General features: G+C 51.0%; 11 protein-coding genes across 11 annotated transcripts; 8 read left to right on the top strand and 3 right to left on the bottom strand.

Moving 5' to 3' along the window:
• Positions 1-52: 52 nt before the first annotated feature.
• Positions 53-2,512, top strand: JCM6883_004939 (WD40 repeat domain-containing protein; the record flags this gene model as incomplete). The annotated part of the gene is made up of 7 exons (XM_076632057.1): positions 53-101; positions 170-879; positions 941-1,064; positions 1,121-1,585; positions 1,659-1,743; positions 1,800-1,875; positions 1,952-2,512. The coding sequence occupies 7 exons, from the start codon at positions 53-55 to the stop codon at positions 2,510-2,512; spliced, it is 2,070 nt and encodes a 689-aa protein (XP_076487981.1).
• Positions 2,513-2,725: 213 nt separating this feature from the next.
• On the top strand, positions 2,726-5,650 carry JCM6883_004938 (uncharacterized protein; the record flags this gene model as incomplete). Its single annotated transcript, XM_076632056.1, has 6 exons — positions 2,726-3,054; positions 3,122-3,221; positions 3,284-4,246; positions 4,305-4,342; positions 4,398-5,437; positions 5,499-5,650. 6 exons carry the CDS (start codon positions 2,726-2,728, stop codon positions 5,648-5,650), a joined length of 2,622 nt encoding a protein of 873 aa, XP_076487980.1.
• A 416-nt stretch (positions 5,651-6,066) lies between these two features.
• Positions 6,067-11,026, bottom strand: JCM6883_004937 (uncharacterized protein; the record flags this gene model as incomplete). The annotated part of the gene is made up of 11 exons (XM_076632055.1): positions 6,067-7,167; positions 7,239-7,402; positions 7,466-7,587; positions 7,652-7,725; positions 7,786-7,857; positions 7,914-8,068; positions 8,131-8,656; positions 8,723-8,949; positions 9,005-9,128; positions 9,193-10,795; positions 10,983-11,026. 11 exons carry the CDS (start codon positions 11,024-11,026, stop codon positions 6,067-6,069), a joined length of 4,212 nt encoding a protein of 1,403 aa, XP_076487979.1.
• Positions 11,027-11,735: 709 nt separating this feature from the next.
• On the top strand, positions 11,736-13,868 carry JCM6883_004936 (uncharacterized protein; the record flags this gene model as incomplete). Its single annotated transcript, XM_076632054.1, has 4 exons — positions 11,736-11,801; positions 11,900-11,967; positions 12,040-12,224; positions 12,301-13,868. 4 exons carry the CDS (start codon positions 11,736-11,738, stop codon positions 13,866-13,868), a joined length of 1,887 nt encoding a protein of 628 aa, XP_076487978.1.
• A 606-nt stretch (positions 13,869-14,474) lies between these two features.
• JCM6883_004935 (uncharacterized protein) lies at positions 14,475-15,016 on the top strand (the record flags this gene model as incomplete). The annotated part of the gene is made up of 2 exons (XM_076632053.1): positions 14,475-14,633; positions 14,885-15,016. The coding sequence occupies 2 exons, from the start codon at positions 14,475-14,477 to the stop codon at positions 15,014-15,016; spliced, it is 291 nt and encodes a 96-aa protein (XP_076487977.1).
• An 828-nt stretch (positions 15,017-15,844) lies between these two features.
• JCM6883_004934 (uncharacterized protein) lies at positions 15,845-17,903 on the top strand (the record flags this gene model as incomplete). The annotated part of the gene is made up of 10 exons (XM_076632052.1): positions 15,845-15,932; positions 15,991-16,143; positions 16,211-16,368; positions 16,434-16,715; positions 16,779-16,883; positions 16,955-16,983; positions 17,046-17,121; positions 17,182-17,223; positions 17,288-17,477; positions 17,545-17,903. The coding sequence occupies 10 exons, from the start codon at positions 15,845-15,847 to the stop codon at positions 17,901-17,903; spliced, it is 1,482 nt and encodes a 493-aa protein (XP_076487976.1).
• Positions 17,904-18,123: 220 nt separating this feature from the next.
• On the top strand, positions 18,124-19,078 carry JCM6883_004933 (uncharacterized protein; the record flags this gene model as incomplete). The annotated part of the gene is made up of 4 exons (XM_076632051.1): positions 18,124-18,487; positions 18,553-18,619; positions 18,713-18,782; positions 18,848-19,078. 4 exons carry the CDS (start codon positions 18,124-18,126, stop codon positions 19,076-19,078), a joined length of 732 nt encoding a protein of 243 aa, XP_076487975.1.
• A 47-nt stretch (positions 19,079-19,125) lies between these two features.
• Positions 19,126-20,321, bottom strand: JCM6883_004932 (uncharacterized protein; the record flags this gene model as incomplete). Its single annotated transcript, XM_076632050.1, has 3 exons — positions 19,126-19,634; positions 19,707-20,166; positions 20,229-20,321. 3 exons carry the CDS (start codon positions 20,319-20,321, stop codon positions 19,126-19,128), a joined length of 1,062 nt encoding a protein of 353 aa, XP_076487974.1.
• Positions 20,322-20,519: 198 nt separating this feature from the next.
• On the bottom strand, positions 20,520-20,996 carry RSM27 (mitochondrial 37S ribosomal protein mS33 RSM27; the record flags this gene model as incomplete). Its single annotated transcript, XM_076632049.1, has 3 exons — positions 20,520-20,554; positions 20,621-20,673; positions 20,740-20,996. The coding sequence occupies 3 exons, from the start codon at positions 20,994-20,996 to the stop codon at positions 20,520-20,522; spliced, it is 345 nt and encodes a 114-aa protein (XP_076487973.1).
• A 169-nt stretch (positions 20,997-21,165) lies between these two features.
• On the top strand, positions 21,166-23,479 carry ADE4 (amidophosphoribosyltransferase; the record flags this gene model as incomplete). Its single annotated transcript, XM_076632048.1, has 8 exons — positions 21,166-21,169; positions 21,337-21,421; positions 21,504-21,637; positions 21,707-21,792; positions 21,861-22,245; positions 22,330-22,678; positions 22,748-22,921; positions 22,993-23,479. 8 exons carry the CDS (start codon positions 21,166-21,168, stop codon positions 23,477-23,479), a joined length of 1,704 nt encoding a protein of 567 aa, XP_076487972.1.
• A 262-nt stretch (positions 23,480-23,741) lies between these two features.
• Positions 23,742-24,820, top strand: JCM6883_004929 (uncharacterized protein; the record flags this gene model as incomplete). The annotated part of the gene is made up of 4 exons (XM_076632047.1): positions 23,742-24,214; positions 24,279-24,388; positions 24,452-24,613; positions 24,696-24,820. The coding sequence occupies 4 exons, from the start codon at positions 23,742-23,744 to the stop codon at positions 24,818-24,820; spliced, it is 870 nt and encodes a 289-aa protein (XP_076487971.1).
• Between the last annotated feature and the right edge of the window lie 326 nt (positions 24,821-25,146).

Raw genomic sequence — 25,146 nt, 5'->3', positions numbered from 1 at the left:
ATCCTCTCGACACTTCACCTCGACCACAAACTGCATCACCGGATCGTTCTAGATGTCGATAGGGAATCTACCAGAGAACAGCTGGTTCGCTGCACCAGAAGGTACGTCCCCTTCGTTCCATTCGCTTGTCATCATCATCTCATCCTCTGACGCCCTCTCGTCCGTACAGGAGTCTACACGTTGATTTACTCTGCGAATCCAACACTGAACATTGCCCCAAATGCCTTTACTGGACCCTCTTCTGTCCCTCAACCCTCGACGAGCAGTCCAACAACAACTCTCGGCACTTTAGCTGAACAACCTCCTTCGGCACCTCCCGTGTACCCTTCGAAGCTCGCGGTAGTATCAGTAAGGTTTCTAACGAGAGAAGGAGGAGAAGGGAAAGGGAATGGATTTGGAATGTCGATGGGGAGGAGAACGAACCCAACAGCAGCAGCTGGAGGAGGAGGAGACAACGCTACAGAGAGTGTAACTGAGCCGATACCGATCGTAGGAACTAGCGGGAATGGAGGGAACGGAGAAGGAAGGGGAACGATTGGATCGACTTCTTCAATGTCGAATTTGAGTCCAACGACGAAACGACGTCCACTCACTTCTTCGTTCTCGATGTTGGGAGGGCTCAATACGTTCGGCACGACTGGGACTGCAGGGGGAGGAGGAGGAGATTCGACGACTTCGACATCTCCGAATACGACAAGTCGACCGAATCGAGCATTGAAAGGAACTACTTCTTCGTTCATTCGAAGTTGGGAGGGATTACCGTTGAGTCAAATGCAGTTGAAGATGATCTCGGAAGCGAATGCCGGGAAGGAGACGATCTTTGGGTTTCAAACAATGTCGAAAGGAGTGTTTTGGAGTGAAATCGCGAAAGGGAAAAAAGTGAGCTCAAACTTTCGTCGCACTCTCTCAACAAACGATTCTGATGTACTTGTTCAATCAGGATCCATTGAGTCGGATCATCTTCTCGGCGTTCCCAACCTGTATCGACGTGAATCAACACACGGCTTCTCACACGCAAATCGATCTATTAATCGGTTTCGCAACCGGAGATATCGTCTGGATTGGTAAGTCTGCTCATCCAACCTCACACGTTGTGGTACACTGACACATGACGAGTTAGATCCTCTCACGGCGAAATATACTCGTTTGAACAAATCCGGAGTGATCACTTCTTCTCCCGTCACTTCGATTTCCTGGCTCGCTCCCGTCTCCTCTTCGTCCGATACCGCTTCTCTTCCTTCGCAGACCTCTTCCGCGCTTCCCGAGAACCGTTCGAACCTATTCCTAACTTCTCACGCCGATGGAACCGTTTTGATTTGGGATAAAGATCGAGAAGATTGGAACGGATTCGTCCCCAAAGACCCTACTGTCGCTCCTCGAAATGGAAATGGGAGTGTCGCCTCGGGGAAAGAGAACGAATGGAGGAGCGATCCAAGAGTCGCTCATGGGGAAGAAGGGAAAGCGGTTTTAGGGAAGGAGGAGTTGGTCGTGTCGAAACCGCCGGCGACGGACAAGAAAGGTCAGACTTGTGCGGGCAAGTTTAATCCGGTGAGTCATTGGAAGGTGTCGAAACAGGGTATCAATGGTGAGTCACAATCTCCTGTTTCTGTGCCAATTCCAGGGCTGACTTTGCGTCTTTTTCTCTCTTCAACGTTCAGCTTTCGCGGTGTCTCCGGATCAGCAGTTTTGTGCGACAGTAGGAGAAGATGGATGTCTACGGATAATCGATCTTGCCGAAGAGAAGTGAGCACAACTGTTCTGACTGCGAATTCGAGCTGATCATTTCGTCACTGGCTTAGGTTACTCGACTCGTACGCTTCTTACTTTGGATCTTTGACATGTGTATCGTGGAGTCCGGACGGTCGATTCGTTGTCGTGAGTTCGGAACGCATCAGCTTTCGAAATCGCTTGCGAGGACGAAAAGTTGATGTTCGCATGTTGTGACTCACAGACTGGAGGTCAAGACGATCTACTGACAGTCTACGCACCTCACGAACAACATATCGTCGCTCAATGTCCCGGTCACACGAGCTGGGTCACTCGGGTCGCATTCGACCCCGAACGAACGGAAGATCGAACGATGAGATTCGTCAGTATCGGAGAAGATTGCAAGCTCATCCTGTGGGACCTCTCAAGTGCTGCCCTCACTCGACCGAAAGCCCACATCCACTCTCACCATCGTCGACATTCTGCCTCTTCTCAACTCTCTCTCCACCGTCGATCGACGAGCGAACAATCCTCCTCTCACCTTCCTCTCTCAGCATCCGAACGCGATGGACCCGTCTTCCACCCTCCGCCACGTCGCGACGACTGTTCAGTCCTCCAACCGATCATGCTCAAGACTTTATCGAACGATATTTTATCGTCTCTCGCTTTGTTACCTGAATTTATCGTCCTTGGGTCGAGGGGAGGTCAAGTCTCGCAGTACGATCGACCACCGACGGGAGATTTGTCGGGTCTCAATGACGAGTTTGCGGCGTCGGTGGTCAGGATAGATGCGAGAGCGAGATGAAGGAAATGAGAGTTTTTTCATATTTTGTATTTCTTTTCTCCGAATCGCTATCTCTGTTGCAACTATCTTTGTATCTCTACATCTACTCGATCGTAGACCGTGCGAGTTCGTTGATAATCGCCCCACTCTCGCGAGCTCGAAAAGCTGACGTCGCGATTCTTTTGACTTCTCTCTCTTCACTTTGACCGCTTTCAACACCTCGATCAACGTCAGATGGGACCACCGCCAACTCATTCACCCGTCACGGGGAACCCAGTCCCAGATCACTTCGTCCATTCGAGTTCAGCACATTTCCGATTGAATGACGGTAGAACGATTCTCCTTCGAGGGATCAACCTCGCGGCATCGGCGAAAACTCCCGTAGGACAACCAGGCGCGAAATTAGAAGGGTTCTGGGAAGGAGCGAAATCGGGACAGTTGGATTTCGTCGGGAGAGTCCTAGAGCTGGATCAAGCCGATCAACACTTAGAAAGGTTGAAATCTTGGGGGTTCAACTGTTTGAGGTTTGTTACGACGTGGGAGTCTATAGAACATGAGGGACCGTGAGTCAGTCCCTTCCTCTGAGAGGGAATCGATGACCAACTTCGACTCTCTTTTGTGGTTTTGCAGTGGAAAATACGATCAATCTTACTTTGATTACGTGGTCAAACTGCTTCGAAAGTGTAAAGAGTGGGGCTTCTACGTTTACATGGACCCTCATCAAGATCTCGTGAGTCCAGCTCCGAATCCTTCGTCGAAATCGAAAACTGAACTCGTCTTTCGTTTCTCAAGTGGTCTCGCTTCTCTGGAGGATCTGGAGCTCCTTATTGGACGATCCTCGCCTGTGGACTCGAACCTGAACATTTCACCGTCACTCGAGCCGCCGTGATCGAATGCGAATGGCCTCATCCTCTCGATCCCGATCCAGCTTCCTTCCCTCCAATGATCTGGGCGACGAATTACTCTCGACTCGCATGTCAAACTCTCTTCACGATGTTCTTCGCCGGAAGGGATTACGCTCCGAAATGTATCATCGACGGGAAGAACATTCAAGATTACCTTCAAGATCGGTTCTGCGAAGCTTATCGAGCACTCGGAAAGGCGATTGGGGAAGCGGGAGATCTCTTCGACGAGTGTGTGATCGGTTGGGACTCGATGAATGAACCGAACGCTGGATACCTCGGAATCGCCGACTTGAACGCGCACGGAAAGGAGAGTGTTCTTCGGGTTGGACCGATGCCGACGGCGTTCCAGGCATTGAAGATGGGTATGGGTCACGCGTGTGAGGTCGAGAACTGGAAGTCGGGATCGTTAGGGCCGAAACGAGATGGATCAGTCACGGTCGAACCGAAAGGAGTTCGAGCTTGGTTATCGCCGGAGAGGGACGAAGAAGCGAGTTCGACGTACGGATGGAGACGAGACGAAGGATGGAAGATGGGAAGCTGTGTCTGGGCTCAACACGGAGTCTGGGACGACGAAGCGCTCGAACTTTTGGTTCCTGATTATTTCGGCGAATATCGAGGAGGAGGAGGAAACGAAGAGAAGAAACGATCAGTCGAATTCGGCCAAGATTATTGGTTACCGTTCTGGAAGAAGTGGGCACCCGTCATTCGAAGCGTTCATCCCGAAGCGATTCATTTCGTTCATTCGCCAGTTTTCCAAGTCCCGCCGAAGATCGAAGGTCCCGAGATTCAAGGTCGAGTCGCTTTCTCGTCTCACTTCTATGACGGTCTCACTCTCGTCACGAAGCACTGGGTGAGTCTGCACTGTCAATAAGTCTAACTCCAAACTGACGAGACAACTTTTCGTTCAGAATTGGTTCAACGCCGACGCTCTCGGAATCTTACGAGGGTGAGTTCCCTCTGATCCTTCACCCAGTACACTCACTTACTATAAGCGATTGCAGTCACTACCCGTCAATCGTCTTCGGAGTCAAGGTCGGAGAAGCTGCGATTCGAAAATGCATGAGATCTCAACTCAACATGCTCCGACAAGACGGCCTCGAGAAGCTCGGTCAATATCCTACAATGATGGGAGAAATCGGAATCCCTTACGACCTCGATCACAAGAAAGCGTACAAGGACGGAAACTATTCGACTCAAGTTCGAGCTCTCGATGCGAGTCTCAACGCTTGCGACGGGAAGAACGTTCTCAATTACACGACATGGAATTACTGTCCCGACAACTCGCACGAATGGGGAGACTTGTGGAATGGAGAAGATCTCACGATCTGGAGTCCGGACGACGCGGTGAAATCGATCGCAGCGAGGGAAGGAGGAAAAGATCGATTCGAAGAACCTCCGCACGAGAAGAGAAAGGGACACGGTCACAAGGTCGCCGATTACTCTTCGAACCCTGGAATGTCGACTCCTTCGACTTCTCGCAGCGGAGCTTCAACTCCCGTCGAAACTTCTTCTTCGAGCACGGTCGCGGCTCACGACGACCCTTCTCACCCGATCAACCTCAACGACGGAGCTCGAGCACTTCCCGCCTTCTGTCGACCATTCCCAATCAAAACTGTCGGCACTCCCACCGAGATCGACTTCGACGTTACTTCCTCGAAATGCACGATTTCTATTCGAGTTGAATCCGACGACGTTTCAGATCCCGACCTCCCTACCGAAATCTTCGTACCTCTCGCTCACTACGCTCAATACCCTTCCTCGATATCCTATTCCGTCGCTCAAGCTTCGATCGAAGACGCTCACGCTCTCGATGAAAGTACTCGAAGTGGAGACGTCTCGCTGAAAGGACAAGATGGAAAGAAGCAAGAAGAACGTTCGACCGCTCTCGCTCTCGACGTCAAAGTATCAGCCGGAAGGTATGAAATCGAGGATCAGAAACTGAGATGGTATTATCCTCGACCGTCTTCGGGAGCTGTCACGGTCAAAATTGAATTCCACCGAGTCGGGGGAGCGATTCCTCTTTGGGTATCGCAATGGCAACGTGAGTCCGCCGACTCTTGTTTTCTGAAGATATCGTGTAGCTGACGCTGTTCTTTCGCCAGGCGCCGGTCGAGATCGACCCGTCGCGAAAGGTTGGCTAGGAGCAGCGAACGCCTTATCTGATCGAGGTCACGTCGGAAGTGCTGCAGCGATGAGTCTACTCTCGATCGCAGGATTATGTTACGCGGCAATGTCGTTCTGTGGAAGAGCTTAATCCGTCGTCGTCATCGTTCTTACTTTTTTCTTACTCTTTGCATTGTTTTCCTCGTTCATTTTTTGTTGTCCCCTCCCGTTTTGCAAGAAAGAAAGAAGAGCTATTGTCCATTGCTCTCGTGATCTCGAGAGAGAGAAAGTGAAGAGAAAAAGGCAGCGAGTAATTTGAACATTCGGCGAGTTTGCTACACGTGTGAGGAGAAAAGTAAGAGCGAGAGTAAAGTAGTACGATGCGAGCGGGAGTAGAGGGATGTGCAGTTAGAATAACGGGTCGTGAGAGTATTGGTAAATGGAGAAAGCCAGGCAGAGGGGTTGGGGAATAGAGGAAAAGCGAAAAAGGAAATTCCTGTTTTTTGAACGGTTTGCGAGAGGGAGAAAGAGCAAGCGAGGGGATATACAAGAGGAAGTCAGACGAAACTATCGACCATTCTGTTGTTGCTGTTGGGTGAATCCCTGTCCGAAGAATTGAGGAGGAGGCGGAGGAGGTGGCGAAGAAATAGGAGAAAATTGAGGGTTGAACCCAACATGAGCGTTGAGTCGAAGTGCAGAATAAGGATCACCAGGTCCGGGAGAGAAAGGGTAAGCAGGGGAGAAAGGACTGTTGCCTTTGTTGTTAGCAGTCGAAGGAGGAGGAGCGTGAGTGAGAATCGGAGAAGGGATGTGAACGTCTCGTTTCGTTTGTCCTCCATTCTCGTGTCCAGGCGATCCGTTTACGTTCGAACTGCCTCCGTAAGGATACATCGACGGTTGATTGTATCCGAACTGAGAACCGTATGGAGGGGCGAAGGTTGGAGGAGGATAAGCCATTGGTTGACCGGCGTAAGGATAATTCAGGAACGGAGGAGGTGGTGGAGGAGGAATGAGGTATTGTTGCTGCTGAGACGAGTTCAAAGAAGGAGGGTTCCAAGGTTGACGCTGAGGAGTCGTCGTCGTCGAGGAAGAAGGTGGTGCGCGATGATCGTGAGGAGAAGAAGAAGCTCGTCGATTCTGATGAGGGGTTTGAGGAGAACGACGATCGTGAGGAGAAGTCGAAGGAGCGAGTTCAGGAGACGATTGTTCCGGTCCGTTGTAAACGAGTCCGACTTCTTCAACGAGTTTTCGATAAGCTGGAACCGATTGAACTCCGAGAGATTCAATCGCCGATTTGATCCTTGCGTTCATTTCTTGTCGACGAGAATCCGAGAGGAAAGTCGAGTTGACGAGCTTTAGGATTGAAGCCGTTCCGTGCATTTGATCCGCGAGGATGTCTTCGAGTACTTTTCCTTCTCGATCAAACAGAGGGTCGAGGATCATTCGTTGAGCTTCAGGGTCGACTGCTTGGTTGATGACTCGCATGACCGATTGAGAGGCGAGTTTGTGCGTGAAGAGATGCGAGAGGTGAGGGGCGAATCGAGGAGCGACGAGACTGTAACGACAGGGGAGCTCGGAAGCTTCGAGGAGCCAAGTCAAGAGGAGTGCACCGTTCGAACTCGTCGCGAGAGGAATCGCGTTGAGAATGATCGAAATCGCAACTCGTTTCTGCGTGAGGATGGCACGGCGAAATCAGTAACGTTTTCTATCGCACTGAAAATATGTCGCGCGCGACTCACGATTTGAAGCGAAGGAGTTTCGGGACTTTCAAGGGTTTGACGAGTTGAACGAGCTCCGAAACGACCTGAACCAATCTCCCAAATTCGATCAACCATTCCATCGAAAACGAAATCCGAATGAGGTGAACCGAAACGAAGAGTTCCTTGAACGACGTAGTTTCCGACTGATGGATCACAAGCGCAAGTCAGCACGAAATTCTCGAGCAGAGTGAACGAGGTGTCCTCACAGTCATTGAGCAAAAGAGGAGGAACATAAGGTTGAAGGTTCTGTTCGATGATCGAGTATTCATCTTCACCCTCTGCGCATTGAATGATCTTCTGAACCGCCCAGGTTCCGTTCTTGTGCGTACTACCATCGAGAACATGATTATCAGTCGCCGAGGCCACACGTTTGAGTGAAAGGTGGGACTTACCCGATCGGAGCGAGATGAGGAGCGATTCTTTCGAGCATGGCGAGTCGAGCACCGCGAGAGCATTGTTCGAACAACTGTACAAGTCAACTACGTCAGTCAGGCTACCGACTGACGAAATAAAGTGAGAATCGTACTTTTTGCACGATCGTGTTTCCAATGTAATCGGAAGCGAGAGGGATGACTTCGTCGAGTAATTCGTGTGCGAGCTGTCTCGAGGGAAAGTCAAATATAGGTTCGAAGTAGAGGAAGGTGGAAAACATACAGCATCAACTTCAGATTGAGGTAATTCTGCATCTAATCTTTTTCGAATCTCGCGGAGTCGAGGAGCATCCGGAACGGTGTAACGACGAGCCCATCGAGGATCGTTCATCACGTTGAGTGGGATCGAATGATAGTAGGTCATCGGGGGACGAGATTCTAGACCGATGAACGAGAATCAGCTCATCGGACAAGGGAAAAAACGACCGAGAGAAACGCACCTGCGACAGCTTGAACGTGTTCTTCCAACTGAGGATCTCCCTGACTCAATTCTCTCATGATCAATTGCTGTTCATTGACCGTACCAACAAGAGTTTCGATTTGAGGTTCTCCAGGCGCGGCGGGAAGAATCGCTCCGGGAGCGAAAAGATTCGCAGTCGACGACGAGACAGAATTGGCAGAATTGAGAGCATGAGCACTCGCGTAATGGCCATTCGTAGCGAGTCCGACGACGAGATTGCTGCGGTAATCTTGGATTTGTCCTTCGGCGATTTGACGCTCGACTGGAATTCCCGTCACTCCATCGAGCTGAGAAATCGCGGTGTAGAGAGCGGATTGAGAACCGAGACCGTTCCCATTCTGAGATGATGCGACTCCATCTCCTCCTCCCCCTCCTCCAGGCGAGACTTTTCCGGGTACTTTGGCGAATCCGATTCGAACGGGTCCAACTTCTGCTCCGAGGATTTCTCGACCGTTCAAAGCTTTACGAGCAGCGAAAGCATCATCCAATCGTTCAAAGTTGACAAACTATCGAACGAGCAATGTCAGTAAGTGTGACGAAGAAAGAGGGGAGAGGAGTGAAAAGAAAATGACTCCGCAAGATTTGTGCGTCAAAACTCTCGCACTCTCGATTTGACCAAACGAACTAAAGATGGCGAGTAGATGATTCGGAGTAGTCGAAGAAGGGATCGAGCCGATCCAGAGCGCACGAGTAGGTTGAGTTTGGAGGTTGAGATCCGTTCCCGTTAAAATCGCAGCTCCGGCCGCCGTCGATCGAGGGTGAACGAGTCCAGGTGCAGCAGGTGCAGGAGTCGCTTCAGCTGTACGAGGAGGTGTCAACGATAGTTCAGTAGAGGGAGAGAAGATGAGACTGACCTTTGCCATAACCGATTCGAACGAGTCCACTCGTTTTCGTCAATTGACCTCCTAAACGGTTCAACACATCCTCTTTCGCTCGAATAGCATCCGATACCGTGACAAAGTTGACGAATCCACACTCCTGACAACCGAGCGAGGTCAGTAATCCGAAAGAAGAGGAGAAGTGAATTCCTTGTGCGACTCACTTTGTCCGGAATCAATCTCAACGATTCAATCGCTCCATAGGGTGCAAATACTTGTTGTAGATCAGCAGGGGTAGTATTCGGATCCAAGTTGCCGACCCAGAGGGATCTCGTCGGTTGTTGATGAGGAGGCGACATTGAAACTTGTTCAGGAGTTCGAGGTCGAGATCCAGTCGGATTAGGGAACGCGTAAGGTGATGCAGATAGAGTGTATTGATTACTAGTCGTTAATTCGGTGTTGTTAGGGTTGAGATGGTGAGAAGTCGAAGAAGAAGAAGCGGGAGGGGGAGAAATCGACGACGATGAAATTGGTTCGTTTTCGTTAATTGATCCCGAAGATGCGAGTGGAGATGTCCCAGTTCCGAGTCCAGCAGTCGTTCCAGCTCTCCTCCGAGGTAATGGTTCTCGACTATCGTTCAAGATTCCGATCGTCGCTGCTCGAGCGCGATGTCCAGCGAGGAGCGAAGAGGAATCGTTCGCTGAGGGTGGAATCAAACTGACGAGAGGAGAAGAAGTAGAAGGTGGTGGGGAAGGTTCAGTGTTCTCCGAGATGTCAACTTCGGTCGTGGAGTATAGCAATCGAGAAGAATCGGTCGAAGAATTTGAACGGTGGTACGAAGAGTTCGTTTCCTCCTTTTCGATTGGTGACCTCGAAGAAGACGCAGGGTCGAGTAGAGAACTAGAGATTAGATTCGGATAAGAGAGGGAATTCGAAGTTTGGTGGAAGGGACGGAGAAGAGTTTCGGAAGGAGAAGTTCGAGGAAAAGCTGCGATCGTGTTTGACCTCAATCGAGTTTCTTGAGCCGCGATTCCTGCTAACGGGTTCTGTGGTAACCTCATACTCCCCGTCGACCCCAATCTATTCATCGAAGGTGCTAATCCATCGAATAGTCCGTCTGTTGACGATTGATTGATCCCCGTTGAACCTTCTCCGACACTACCGAATGAACCCGCTCCTACTTCATTCGAACTCGTCGCTACTTCATCATCTAGTCCCAGGTAATCCAACGTTCTAACGTGCTCGTCTCCGTAAGCGCTTCCATCTGGACTTCGGACGTCGTCGAGAGGTCTCCTCGGCGGATTTCCAACTACTTGCACGGGTCGAGGAGTCCAATCTCCACTCGAGAATACGTTCGTACCGGGTCCGAATGCCGAAGAGAGACTCCCGCTTGTCGGGGGTAACGCCGTGAGGGAACCGGATCGTAATCGAGAAGCTGAAGTGACGGTCGCGTTTTGTAGCAACGTCGAAGGGGAATATGATAGGTCGAGGGGAGTGTTTGCTCCAGATCCAGGTAGCGAGACTGCACCGTTATGGAGAGGAGGAGGAGCGAGGAGAGAATCGACTGCGAGAGAACTGCGAGTGATTGAGGAAGAATTCGAAGAGGGAGAGAGGTGAAACGTCGAGGGAAGAGTTCCAGCACGAGGTCGATTCTTCTGAGAGAACGCGAGAGTAGCTGGAGCTGGAGCGGTTTCGTGTTCTTGCAGGACGGCGAGTCGAGAAGTCGGAGGTGCGATTGTCGAAGGAGATTCCGTCGGTGTCGTCGCCGGGGAATGGAGGAGAGGGGAGAAATGGGAGTTTGTATCGGCGTGTCGGAGTTCATTCGTTCTATAGTCATAGGGAGTACGTGTGTCAGCTCAACTCTCCTTTCGAGCGCGGGAGTTCCGTTGCGAATTTGACAATTTTCGCAAAGAACCACGCCCTCTGGCGTCGTTCCGTCGCTTGCTTCCGGGTTGATCCTGACTCCATACACCCATCCCGTATGCACACTCGCAAGAGAGTAGAGGAAACTCACCTCTTTGAGAGAACGGGGTCCGCAGTGACACTCAGGCCGTTCATCGTTCTTCTTGCAGATCCGCCCGCGGTCTACCTTTGCTTCCTTCCAGTTTTGCACGAGAGCTTGCTCGAGATCAACACTGGCTGTTCAAGTTCGAGAGGCTGAGGAGAATCCGAGCCGAGAATATGACACTTCGTTGACCGAGGGTTTCTACAGTTCTCAACGTCGAGGGGAGGTTGTACTCGTTCGGCCTGCGTTCTATGGAGGTGCACAAATAACATGCGAGGTCAGCTACGCTGTTTCGGCTTGTCGGAAGGAAGAGCGAGAGTCGAGCACAAATCGTCAGGGAGATTTGACGCACCTGAATCGCTTTCTTGCGAAGTCGAAGGTCTATAGGGGTGTTGGCGAGTAGGGTATATGGGTGTAGATCGTAGCTTGGTCGTAGTCGAAGAGGAAAACGTCAACTCTCTGAACTTGGCGGGGAGCGAAGGAAATTGTGAATCACTTCTGCTGGAACGCTGTTCGCTGCGAGTCCTCATGTGCTAGATTGTACTAGATACGGTAAAGCTGCCCCCGCTCGCTCTCTCGGAGTGAGACTTTAAATAATTCCGTTGTTTTCGCTCGCGAGGTTCTTTGCTCTTCCCTTCCGACTCTTCACCTCGACTACCGCCATTCGTTAATCTACGCCGTCAAGAAGAGCCTCCAGAGCTCATAGTGCCTAGCAAGCGGCCTCCAACTCTCCATACCGCCAAATTCGCTTGTCATTCAACAATGACCATCTCTTCCCTCTCTCAACTTCAAGCACTCAAGCGAACAGAGCTACAGGCTCTTTGTAAGGTGAGTAATATCATGTTGTGCGCGAGGGGTCATTCAAGGCATCCAAGAGCTGACATGACGCCGGTTCCTCGTTTGTTTACCTCACTCGTTTCTCTCAGGAAAATTCTCTCAAGGCTAATTCGAAGACGGAGGAATTGATCAAATCTCTCGCACAGCACTACAATCTGTAAGTGGAACCTAATCTGAAGCGGCGGAAACAAAGAAGCTCATTGACATTGGGGACTCCCCTGCTTCGCAGAATCAACGACGTCAACGGTAACAAGAATCCGGCACCCAGCAACTCTAAGTCGACCACTACGACTGCCAAGAAGGTGACGGCCAAGTCGAAAGCGAAAGCGAAGGCAGTTGAGAGTCAACAAGCGGAATCGAGTAACGCAGCTTTCACGGGACAGTCGGGAGGCGCAACCACCTCGGAAGCCTCAGGTGAGCCTCTCCTGTATACCGCTGTGTCTGGACACGCGAGCAGAAAGCTAAGACCTCGAAAACCCTTGTTTCGCAGGTGTTACCCGTCTCGACCCTTACACGCAGCACATCATCGACTCGCTCGTCATCCAAGTCACTGACCTCAAATCGAAGTTTGTGCTTTCACAAGAGAAAATTGCCGGGTTGGAGAGACTGCCTTTGAAGCTGAAGGAAGTGGAAGGCGCGCTGTTGGTACAGCAGACGGCGACGACCCGCCTCGTCGCTCAAAACATCGCAACGACGATCCCCGAATTCGAACGACTCCACAAGCAGATTAAGGAGGGTCAACAAGATCGAGCTCGCCTTTCGAACGAGGTCGACGAGCTTAAAGAGAGGATCGCACAACTCGAAGAACAGCAAATTCGATCTATTCAAGAGCAGTCTCGAGAAGAACCCGCCGAGATGATTCAGCAAGCGGAGGAGGAGGAGGTTGACACCCCGCCCGTCGTACAAGAAGTCGCCGTTCGTTTCGCGAGTCCCGCGCTCTCTGATGCACCTCCTACTCGATCGCTCGTCGGATTCGAGAGTCCTCTCGCTGGAACTCCTTCTCCTCAACACCAATCGACTCCACACCCTTCTTCGTTCGTTCCCACGGCTTCTCACAAAGGAACTCCCTTCAGAGCTGTCTCAGCACTTCCTCCTCACATGACGGCTTCAGCCTCTTCACGACGTTCACCTCGTTCCCCTCGCGCCTCTATCGTTCCCGTCGTACAACCTGAATCTCCCGCCGCACCTCTTCCGAATGCAGCTCTGGGGAAACGAGCTCGCGAATCCGACGCTTCGAATCTCTCGATTGGACTCGAAACGATCCTCAGTCCTCCTCCTGCTCGTAACCGGGAAACGACAGCTAGTTCTATTTCAACTTTCTACGATGCTCCGACGTCGACGAAAAAGGAGGATGGACACTCGAGGAAAAAGATTCGAATGAGCGTTCGAGGAGATGATGAAGCTACTTTCGAGAAGGACAACACTGAGGAGGACGCCGATCAGGAGGAGGAGGAGGAAGATGAGTTCGATCCCGAGATCGAGAACTCGAACGATTCAGTTCGCGACTACCTCATGCCGACGAAAACCGGTGAATCTCCATCGACGACTCTTCGTCCTGCCGCGGTTCCGACCTCTGATCCCGCCTACTTCTCGGCCCCTGTCTCACCGTCTCACTCGACTCCTGGACGTCGAGCTTCTCGAGTCAACGAGAACGATCGACCAACGCCTAGGAAATCACTTCCCGTTTCGAATCTTCCCTTCCCTCTCATCTCCCCCTTCGCGAACTCGAGCAAGGGACGTGCCTCGATGTCGTCTTCATTCGGTACTCCCGCTACGACGAGATTAGGAAACGTCTCAAACCAACAGCCTTTCTCGACTTTGCTCAAGAACACGTCGAAATCTGCGAGCAAAGCTTCAACCATCAATCGACGACAGCCTCTTCCTCCTCGTACTCCTCCCGCTTCCCGTACTCTCTTTGGGACCGAAAGGTTTGCGTTCTCGGATGGATTCGACGCGGAATCGAAATTCGAGGACGATTTCGAGACGGCCGAGGAGGACAACACTGAGATCGAACACAATTGGTCGAGGTTTGGTGGTGGTGCTTTCTCTCGTGTCTAGTCGTCGTGTTCTTTACTCTGTGCGTGAGGTGTTCAGTCAGTTGCCCTTTCTTTCTCGTTCATTCGCTATTTATTTTGATCGACTCTGTATTACTCGTCTCTTATCGCGTTCGAAATGGACTCTGTTTATAGCCTCGATCTTCTGAGTGCAGGGAGGAAGACAGAGACTGGGTAATTTGTTGCTCGTCGTCGCGAGGAAGGGCCGGGATCGAAGAGAACTTTGTTCTCCTGCTCGATTCCCCTCGCCCTTTTCGGTTGACTTCCGGCCAGTGTGTTCATTCCTGTATTTGCTGCTCGCTCGCCAAGGAAGTCGCTATATGATCGAGAGAAGAGCGAGAATTTGCCGAGGGGAGATGAAGAGCATGACTGTCGTCGAGTGCTTGCGAGAGTGTCGGTTGTGCGAGCTTTCGGTCGGTTCTGATTGGGAAGAGATAGCGGTTGTTGGGGATGGCGTAAGAGCGGGGTAGGTGCGGAGTACGGGGTTAGCAGCGAACTTTGAATCGAAGCTCGAATTGCCGGTTGTGATTCTCTCGCTCGCTCTCTTCTCTTCCTTCCTCTTCTCTCCATTCACTCTACCTTCCACACCTCAACTCAAACCGATACAAGAATGTTCCCCGTCACCTCTAAACGTTTCGCTTCTTCGATCAACATCCCCAAACGCCTCGTCTTTGGAGGGCTTCCCTACGAGTCGACTCCCGTCAACGTTGCTCGTTTGCCTGATATGGAGTCGATCGAACAACGCTCTACTGGAGCTGGCATCCAAATCGTGAGTACACCTTCTGTCCTTTGTCTCTGTTGAATCGAGGCGGTGTAGACTTCTCCCCAACCACCTTTCCGGTCTCTTTTACGCGTTATCAAGAGCGGGAGAGGTATCAAGAGGTTTATCGATTGGGATCAAGATAGCATGAGGGACTATCAGACGAGATCGAGAAACCGCCAGACTCGTTGGGATTCAGCTCGTTCGACGTCAGACCATGCCTCTGTTGAGTTTGCTGACCTCCCCTGCCGTATTCTTAGCCCTCAATGCCCGACTCGTACTCTGCCTCGAACGGATCGTCGTTCCCTTCGCTACAACAAGCGAAAATTCATCTCGTCGCAGAAGTCGTTCCCGGCTCTGTCTCCTCGACTGGTTCCCCTGCTCCCCACTAGACTCTAGATGTGAGTCTTCCCGTCATCGTGTATCCCTCGTCGTTCGGTATGTTGATCGGGAATGTTGCAGACCCCCTTCTCGAAGAAGTTTTCCGTTTTCCCCAAAGTTGCGCTCGGTTGTTTAGTCACCCCTTGTTTGTTTCCCGTTCTTTTAGGCAGTAGAGCTTCGTCCCTTGATTCTCAGAAATGTTAGTAACCTCGATGGATTTCCCAAAAGAACGTGCTTCGTCGCAGCGTCGTCAGAGAGCGAAAGATTTGATTTCCTCAAGTGAAGTCGACGAGTGACACTCTGATTTTCTCCTTTGCGCTCCACCTCGCCATACTATAGAGCTCATGGATCCCTCTGTCACCCTGTCGTATTCAAGACGCAAAGACCTCTCTCGCGACCCTTTGTCCTCCCGAGAGATGAGGGGATTCATCTTACGTCTCTTCCACCTCACTTCGACGAATGCCACCACCCCGGATACGAAGCAGAACATACACACTATCACTACCTACAACCTTCAGTCTCGTCAAGCGCTTCGGGACTCTCCTCGCTTTCTCATCAATCAACTTTCAAGAATCTCATCAAGTTCACGCTGCACCACTCGGATTAGCTCGAAATGGCTTCAGTACAGTACAGGATGGATTCGGGCAAGTCCTCGTGGGCGAACTCGTCAAGAGACAAGGGAGTGAGGGACTGAGCCCAGCGATTTCAACTTAAGGTGAGCAGAAAGCCCTCTTTGCTCCCTCGTGGATCGTCAGTCGGGTTTATTGAAAGACGTACAAGGCGATTTAAGGGGCAAGCGACGTGTCGTTCTCGCGCTGACTCTCCCTTTTTTCCCTTTAATGCCAGAATTCGTCGTCAAGATGCTGCTATCGACCGTTTTCGTCTTACTAGGTGGAGTCTTCTCCGGATTGTCACTGGGCTTGATGGGTGAGTCGACTTCAACACCCCCTGAACGCAGAAACTGACGAATCCTCGCTTCGTTCAGGTCTCGATCAAATGAATCTCAAAGTTCTCGCTCAATCAGGTTCACCTCAAGATCGTTCAGATGCTCGCAAAGTCCTATCCCTCCTCTCCCATGGTCGTCATTTCGTCCTCGTTTGCCTACTCCTCTCGAACGTTATCGTCAATGAAACCCTTCGTGAGCAACTCTTCCTCGTACATGCTTGTTCTTCTCCAATTCGAGCTGACATGCGTGTAATCTGTAGCCATCTTTCTCGATTCTATCACTGGCGGTGGAGGACTCCTCGCGGTTCTCATTTCCTCGACATTGATCTTCTTCGCGGGAGAAGTTCTACCTCAATCTATCTGTTCGCAACACGGTTTACGGATAGGAGCGAAATGTGTCGATTTCATTCGAATCCTCGTAAGTCCGCATACGTTGACCGATTCTTGTGAATCGCACTCAAATCTTTGCGCTCTCTCGGTTAGATGTACCTCGAATCTCCAGTTTGTTGGCCTACAGCGAAACTCCTCGATTGGCTTCTTGGACACGATCACTCGCATCTCTACCGTCGTAACGAGCTCCGAACGTTGATCGAACTTCATTCAGTTCGACCTGATTCGGAGGAAGGACTGAATCAAGTCGAAGTTGACGTCGTTTCGGCAGCTCTCCGGATGAGAGACACTCATGTGAACGAGTGCATGAAAAGGGTCGAGGAAGTGTATACCGTCAATGATGGAACGAGGATTTGCGATGTCGATTTGAAAGAGGTGAGTTCGAGCTCTGACTTTGTCTCGTGAATTGATTCACACTGAACGAGTTTTACTCGCCAGGTTCTACTCAAGTCACAATCGTACATCCCAGTACGTAGAGCGAACTCGACGCCGTTCACCGAAAACGAGAAAGGAGTTTTCGTAGGGCTCTTGACAGTCGAACAGGTTCGTACGATACGATCGCAAGCCTTTTACCAAGCTAAGGTAACTGATTTGCGATTCCTCCGCATTGACAGCTGGTTGCGGCCTTGAGTACCCCGAATGAGTGAGCGTTTCCCGTTGATTGTACCCGTTAATAAGACAGGCTGACCGCGCGAGTTGATGCAGAACAATACGAGCTCTACCACTGCTCGAGCTCGTACAAGTGTTGCCTTCGACGAGTCTCTCCGAATGCATGACTTACGTGGGTTCGGCTCGTTCTCAAGGTTTCAACACCTCGAATTGACCATCTTGTCGGTTTCAGCTCGAGGAGCACGATCGATCAACCGTCTTTCTCGTTTCAAACGTGAGTCTCATCATGCTCCTCAGACACTGTCTAGCGTGTTCTAAAGGTTGATGAGATCGCGCAGTCATCGATAAAAGGAGGAGACGCTCTCGGTTTCGCTACGATCGACGACATCAGTCGATTCCTGATTGATGGAACTCGTCGAAGTAATCCCGAAGAACCTCGCTCACCAACTCTAGTCCCGCCCTCGAGACTGTCAGTCGCGCGTGGTCGAGGTCGCTCCGTTTCCCTCGGAATTGGCGCCTTCGTTCGAGGTTAGTTACACTCACCCTGACCCTACCTTTCTGCCGTTAATCAAGACTGATTAATCGTGCTATGTAGGCATCGTCGAGCGACAACGTACTCACCGAGCTTCAGCTTCAGAACTCTCGTTCCGATTGAGCGACGACGATTCAGATTCGCCCTATCATCCTCTCAGAACCTCGAACTCTCATCATCACACGAATTCGATCAACTCGATGACGAGGAACGTCTCTCATAGTCGACCAATTTCGACGAGACCTCCATCAACTGCAGGAGGATTCAAATTCCCTTCGCCCGTTCTCGAGCAAGAGGACAACTTCGCGATAGGTGACGAGGAGACGGATAATGAGTCGGTCCCTGGTGGTGTTCCGTTGTCGCTGGTAGAGAACAGGAATGGATATCGAGCTGTGCGGAAGGAAGACTCGGAGGAAATTTAGATTGTTCGCTTTTCTTGTCGGATTTACGGGAGACTGCAGCTTTGTTACCTGTTTTACTACCATCTTGCAATCGCACATCGCAATAGAGTTACTCACTGCGAAGAAATCGAGCACTGCAATTCGCTTCGCGAGCGATGAGTTCTCAGCTTCTCCTCATTCCACCACCTTCGATGTATCTCTGCGCCGCCATTCGACCGTGAACAACCTCATCTTCCCATCCATGACAGCTCTCGACGCGAACTCCTCCCCTCCCTCGACTTCGCCTCTTCATCATTCAACTTTGGCTTCCATCGTCTCCAACACGCCCTACACGCCTTACTACTGCGAAGAGAACGTATACAAACTCGTACAAGCTCTACAATCCTCCTCAGAAGTTCAAGCAACCTGGGGTTGTTTCGTTTCGAATCTTGATCAAAGAGCGATTCTTTTCAACCAGAAAGCTTCAAGAGTAGGAATAGAGCAGGGATCTTGGGTCATTTGGGATTATCACGTTTTCGTCGTCGCAGCCGTCAAGCAAGGGGATGGAGAAAGACTCGTCGTGATAGATCGAGATTCGAAGTTGGGTGAAATCGTCGACTTTGAAGGTGAGTTCCAGCCTCTGGGTGTCTGCCTAGGTTGAAGTCGGCTGACATGTGAGAGCTGATTGCAGATTACATCGAAAGAACCTTTTATGGATCGTTGTTCCGAGAGAGAATCCTGGATCCTTCGCTCGAAAGGTGTGCATTCTTCGTCTTTTTTCTGTCGTCTGCTCCGAGACAGATGCGGAGTGATGTTGTCGTCGCTGACTACCGCCTTCCCATGCATTCTAGCCGGATACGAATCGTTCCGGGGCTCGACTTGCTACAGAATTTCGCATCCGATCGTTCTCACATGCTTCGAGTAAGTTGGCGCCGCCCCATGTGTCGCACCTCTAACGAATCGCTCACACTAATACTCGCGTGCAGGATACCGATCCCTCCCCAAGCGTTCAATCCACCAAACCATCGCAGGACTACATTCACCCTGCCCCGCCGTACCCTGCAATCTGCGGTCCGACAGCCCGCCAAAACGGCGAATCACACAACCTCCGGACGCACTTTCTCGACATGCGACTTGGAGACGAGCGCGATACGGGCAGATTCGGAACAGTGCTAGCGAATTCGACGGAGTTGTTGAAATACGATTTTCAGAGATGAAAGAGGAGCGAGGACGGGCACAACGGAGGGGCAATAGACGAGGAGATTCAGATGATCCCGGGAATCTCAATAGGTTTCGCCGGTTCTTCCTTCTTCGGTTCCGAACCTCCTCCTCCTTCACCTCCCCCGCTCCCCTTGAACTGAACGACAATAACGACAATCACGATCGTCAACATGATTAACCCAATCGCCGCGCAAATCTTCCTCTTATGCCTTGCTGCTGTCGCGCTCAACTTCGCCCGCTGAACCTCCTTCACTCCATTCTCCAGATCCCCTCTCACGTCATCCGCTTGCTGTTCAATCTTGACGATCTGTGGATCTTGATCCGCGACCAATTCGGCAACTTGTTGAATGAGTTCAGAGAGTTCGATAATTGATTGTTCGAGCTGAAGGAACTGAACATGTTCGGATTTCGCGGCTTGAAACGCGGCGAGTGCGGCAGTAGTTCGAGCAGACCCAGAGAGGGCTTGTTGGAAGACCTGAGTAGGGGCTCCGGCGGGATCCGTCGAATTCGAGAGAACTTGTTTCACTTCTTCGTCTGTCGCTTCGGGTTTAACTGCGTGGACAGATTGAGCGCATCAGATGTCAGAATACGGAATAACATCTGAAGAGCGTTCAAAAAGCTCACCGATTCGGTATTGTCTCGAGACTCTTTCCCTAACTCGTTCTCTTTGAGCCATCTCGATCGTCTGCTGTCTCTCAACAGCTCTCTTCAATCCCGCCTTCAAATTCTCCCAGTGACCTCTCCTCGCCTCATCGTTCCCAACCTGATGACCCAATTCCGTAATTCGTTTCTTCAATTCCGTCCCAGCGACCGAAAGAAGAGTCTTCATTTCGTTCAACTCGACAGAAATCGTTTCAGTCGTAGATGCGTCGTGTTGAGGTTGAAGAGAATAGATTTGTTTCGATTCGAGTTGAGTCAGGTTTGTATCGAATTGTCGGATCGATTCGCGGATTTGAGCGACTTGATCGTAAAACTCGTCGTTGGCCAGATCTCCTAATTCGATCGATTGGGGAATACCGCCAGCGGAAACGGTATGAGATTTGACGGGTTCACTCAAAGCGTGGTAGCCATCTTTCGTCGTGCCCTGCGATCCAGAGGAGAGGTCAGTCGGTTCTCAAGAGCGCGAGTGAGGAGAGGTGAACTCACGGGCAAGTTCAGCAATCTCGACATTCTTCGATCGTAGATGAAGAGAGAAGAGATGAGCGCGAAAGAGATCAAAGCGACGAGGACTGAGAGCATGTCGCGCCTTGACCTTTAAAGTCCGGTCGTCTCCCGCGGAATCACAAGACGGCGACGCGCCAGAGCAGCAAGGAACGTGATGAACGAGGGGGAATAAAATGCGATGTTGCGACAACCGTTCTGATGCGGTGAAAGCGAAAAGGAGAGGGAGGAAGGAATGTACAAAAAGCGAGGTTCTCAATCTCGGAAGTGTGTTCTCTACCGCTTCTTCATCGAGGCACGTCGTCCTTGTCCTATATCCGGCATCACAGTGTCAGCCTGAACGTTATGCGTGCAGAAGAGCGTGAGAGAGAGCTTACCCTTCTTTGGCTTTACTTTGCCTCGTTTCCTCATCGCTTCCAGATCTGCCAGCCTATTCACACGAGACAAAGAGTTTCAGCACACACATTCTCGCCTGAGTACACTGTTCTGAGCTCACCTAGTCTCCTCGTGAATGTCCCTTAATTGTAATCCCGGAATCGCCTGTTCGAGTCCCTTCCATCCCGTGAATCGTTCACCGTAATACCTCAACATTGCTGGACCTCTCAACCTCGCCTTGAGGATCTTTGAACCGGTACGTAGGGATTGAGGATTGTAAGTCGTTTGGAAGATTTCGCTCCTCAGTTTGACGACCTGTTGTAGCCTTTCGGCAGATGGAACGGCTTGCTGAGCAAGTCTCCGTAGTGTTGGTAGCATAGTTGACTGGATCCGAGTTGAGTCAAAGAGTTGATGAGAAAGTTTTCCGAAACCATCTCGGTTCGCGTGCTTTCTCTGCTCTCTCCTTCACCGCGCTCTCCAGCTCGATCAACGAAGGGCACTACCACAGAAGGTAGTCCTTCCATACCGAACCCGCTCTCTCTTCATCATGTGTGAGTCTCCTTCTCGGTTCTTCCTTTCTTTCTCTCTCTCCATCTTTTTCTCCCGCCTTTTTCCCGTTCAACTCCGTCCCGTTTCTTTCGAGTACTACCCCACACCTTCTATCACTAGAAGCACGATAGTCCTACAGTTGACTGATCCTCTCTTGCTCTCTTGCCAGGCGGTGTTCTCGCAATTCTCCTCGCCTCGCAAAACAATGTCGCTCCTGAACTAGCAGAGGGTTTACAACTACTACAACACCGAGGGTGAGTACTTTGCTACTTTGTACTTCCGTCTGGACATTGAAGCTGACTTCCCTCTCGCTCGTTCGCGTTCACCTCTTTCTAGTCAAGATGCGTGCGGAATCGTTACCTGTGGACCGAAAGGAAGGTTCTACCAGTGTAAAGGAAACGGTATGGTCAGAGATCTCCTCGATGCGAAGAACTTGAGTCAACTCATTGGTGGAATGGGAGTTGGTCACGGTCAGTTTAACGAGTTTTTCATTCAGTTTTCGTTTGCTGTGAGCTGACCCCGTTTTGAGTTTGACGTAGCTCGTTACCCTACTGCTGGTTCTTCGGCTCAATCTGAAGCTCAACCTTTCTATGTCAACTCTCCTTATGGTATCGTTTTCGGTCACGTAAGTCACCATTTTTCAGTTTTCAATTTTCGATCTCCTATGAGACTAACTCGCCTCAATTTGTGCAGAACGGTAATTTGACCAACACTGAACATCTTCGTTACTACCTCGACCACTACGCTCACCGACATATCAACACTTCATCCGACTCTGAACTCCTCCTCAACCTCCTCGCCGACGCTCTCCAAAAAACCGGGAAATTCCGTATCGATGAAGACGATATCTTCCGAGCCATTCGTGAAGTCATGCAAACTACCTCGGGAGCTTACGCTTGTGCGGGAATGATCGCTGGATATGGAATTTTCGGATTCAGGGATCCGAACGGAATTCGACCGATGGGATGGGCGAGGAGAAAGAGTGAAACGGTAGAGGGAGGTTGGGATTATATGATGGCGAGTGAGAGTGTCGTTTGTGACGCACTTGGATTCTCGGATTGGACCGATGTGAAACCTGGTGAGTTTGAGCTCAGCAGCGATTTCTCGTTTCTTTGTTCGATTTCATTCGCTTCTCGCTGACTCTGATTCCGTCTTGTTCTAGGTGAGGCGATCGTTATCACCGCAAACGGTTTCAGTCTTCGAAACGTCAGCCCATCTCGAACATTCGCTCCCGACATGTTCGAATTCGTCTACTTCGCTCGACCCGATTCCGTCATCGATGGTATCTCGGTCTACCGTTCTCGTATGGCGATGGGAGACGCGCTCGCGATGAACGCGAAAGCGAAACTCATGAAGGAAGGAATCAAAGTCGACGTCGTTATCCCCGTTCCCGATACTTCGAGGGTAGCCGCGCTTCAATTGGCACAGAATTTGGGAGTACCGTATCGAGAAGGTTTCGTCAAGAATCGTTACGTTGGGAGAACTTTCATTATGCCGGGTCAAGAGCTAAGGTGAGCGCGACTCTATTTCCCGTAGAGTGAGTTCGTGGTGCTGACTCGTCGTGTTCGCTCCTTCGATAGACGCAAGAATGTTCGACGAAAGCTCAACGCTATGGCCCTCGAATTCAACGAAAAGGTCGTTTTGATCGTCGACGATTCGATCGTTCGAGGTACGACGTCGAAAGAAATCATTCAAATGGCTCGTGATGCCGGTGCGAAAAAGGTCATTATGGCTTCTTGCGCTCCCCCCATTCGGTGAGACCGTTCTTTGAGATTGTCTTTCAAGTTCCGCTTGAGACTGACTCTCCTTCGTTTCGTTCTTGCAGATTCCCGAACGTCTACGGTATCGACATGCCATCTCGTAAAGAACTCGTCGCGAACAACCGAACAGAACAAGAAATTTCCGATTACATTGGCGCCGACTTGACGATTTTCCAAACTTTACCCGACCTCGTCGCTTCGTGTTCTCAATTTAACCCTTCGATCGCTCAATTCGATTGCTCAGTTTTCACGGGAGAATACATCACTGGAGGAGTCGACGCCGCTTACCTACAAGGTCTCGAAGATTTGAGGAGCGATAACGCGAAATTGAAAGCTGAAAGATCCGGAGCTGGTCCCGCGATGGTTTCGGTTAACGGTGGAAAGAACACTTCGGGACAAGTACTCGAGACTCAACCATTGGGAGACGTTTCGGGAGGTGGAGAAGTCGCGGGAGGCGGAGATATCAGTCAAGTCGTCGGGTTATCGAACGAGTCACCTCATCATGCTGAACAAGGTAGTTCTCTCGTAGGACTAGGGAATGAACACAACTAGCAATCTATGTATACTCTCTCTCTCTCTCTTTATAAGAAAAATTGGGCTTTTCTTTTATTATCGTTGATTTTCCTCTCGCTTGCAAGACTTTTAACTCGGCTCGCTGCTATCGATAGATACAGTGGATGTGGAAGGTGGAGAGTACAGGAAAGAACGATCAGAAAGATGAGCGACAAACGGAAATCGAAAACTAGCGAACTTGTCGTTTCTCGATTCGTTCCTTCTTCTCTTCTCTCTTGTCACATCTTCGCTGTCGGCAGGCATGTCCTCGTCAAACTCGCAAGCGAATCAACCGTCGACGAACGTTCAACCACCTAGGCTCTTCTCTTCGCCGATTTCTGATCAAGAAGACGAACCTCGTTCTCAACCTCGACCTTCGCTCCCTGCTCCTGCTCCGGGTCCAGCTTCACGAGTTCAAGGCGAACCGGCTGCTCCTCGTCGCGTTCTAGCTGGGGGTCCACCGCCTCGCATTCCTTCTTCCTCCAACTCGTCTGAAAGCGAGTCCCCTTCTCCTCCTCGATTCAGTTCCTTCTCGAGTCGAAACGATGCAGCTCGACGCCCTCCTCGAACCGGCGGTGGAGGGCGAGTTCGAGGCCGAGGACTACTAGGTCGAGGCCGAGGACCAGGACGGGAACCATCGAACGCAGGGGCCGTGCCTCGCCAACGCTCGACGTCGTCACAAGGCAGGAGGGTGCGACTCTTCGATGTTGACAACATAGTCCCGGACCTTTCACTGTGAGACGCTTTGTTTCTGTCTTTAGCTGACCAGTGCTGATTTTGATCATCCTTCTTCAAGCAGACTTTCTGCTTCGAGTACTGCTCCTCCTCGACAACCTGTCACTGCTCCCGTTCCTGCTGCGACTGGCTCTCGTGCGACTGCGAATCGATCAAACTTCTCCGTTGCGTACCGTGAGTTCTTTTCGAAGCTCGTTCCAGAAACTTTTCTTTCTCACTTCCCCTCGAACCCTTCAGGCCACGCTACCGGGAGTACCTCATCGAATGCCGCGACTTATCGTCTAGTTCCGGCTCCTGCGCCCGCTCTCGCTCCAGCTTCCCGTCGATCGCCGACGCCTCCTGACGAGATTTGGACTCCGATTGAAGGGCGAGCTTTTCGCACATTCTCATCCAGCATCCGTTTCCTGAGATTTCTTGAAGCGTATATGTGTCCTTGTAGTCGCTGTTCTAACGACCGTGACCTTGCCGCTTGGATTCACAGACGACGCCGCCGCGAGTGAATTCGATGCTCGTCGTTCGAACACTTTCCACAATCACCAAGCTTGCATTGAAGTCAGGAATGAAGAAGCAATGGATGTGTGTGGTTTGGGCAGTCTCACGAAGTAGCATACTCGCGCTGTATATCGTTTCGATTTCTGTTACGCTCCCGAGCTCGAAGTTTTTTGTTCTCGCTCTGTTGTGCTCTTTCTGTGTTCCTTCGATTATACTCATTGACTGCTACTCTACATAGTGAAGTTGTACCGAAGGGCGAGCGTCGAGAAAAAGCACTCATGAACGACACTCGCGAGGGAAGTTGGATTTGCCTGCGGCCACACTGCGGTGGGTGGCGTAGTGCGCTCTCACTCGTTCCGCCAACGTTCCGCCCCAGAAAGGTCCATCTTCTGGCGCCTGACGCATCTTTTTTCTTTGGAACGGAGGAAGAAGGGGCTCGA

This window comes from Sporobolomyces salmoneus, assembly GCF_050403485.1.
Source record: "Sporobolomyces salmoneus JCM6883 DNA, S_salmoneus_JCM6883_v1_ctg22, whole genome shotgun sequence".
In the NCBI taxonomy this organism is placed as follows: domain Eukaryota; kingdom Fungi; phylum Basidiomycota; class Microbotryomycetes; order Sporidiobolales; family Sporidiobolaceae; genus Sporobolomyces; species Sporobolomyces salmoneus.
Note: the sequence above shows the minus strand (reverse complement) of the source record. Positions and strands in the feature narration are given on the sequence as shown.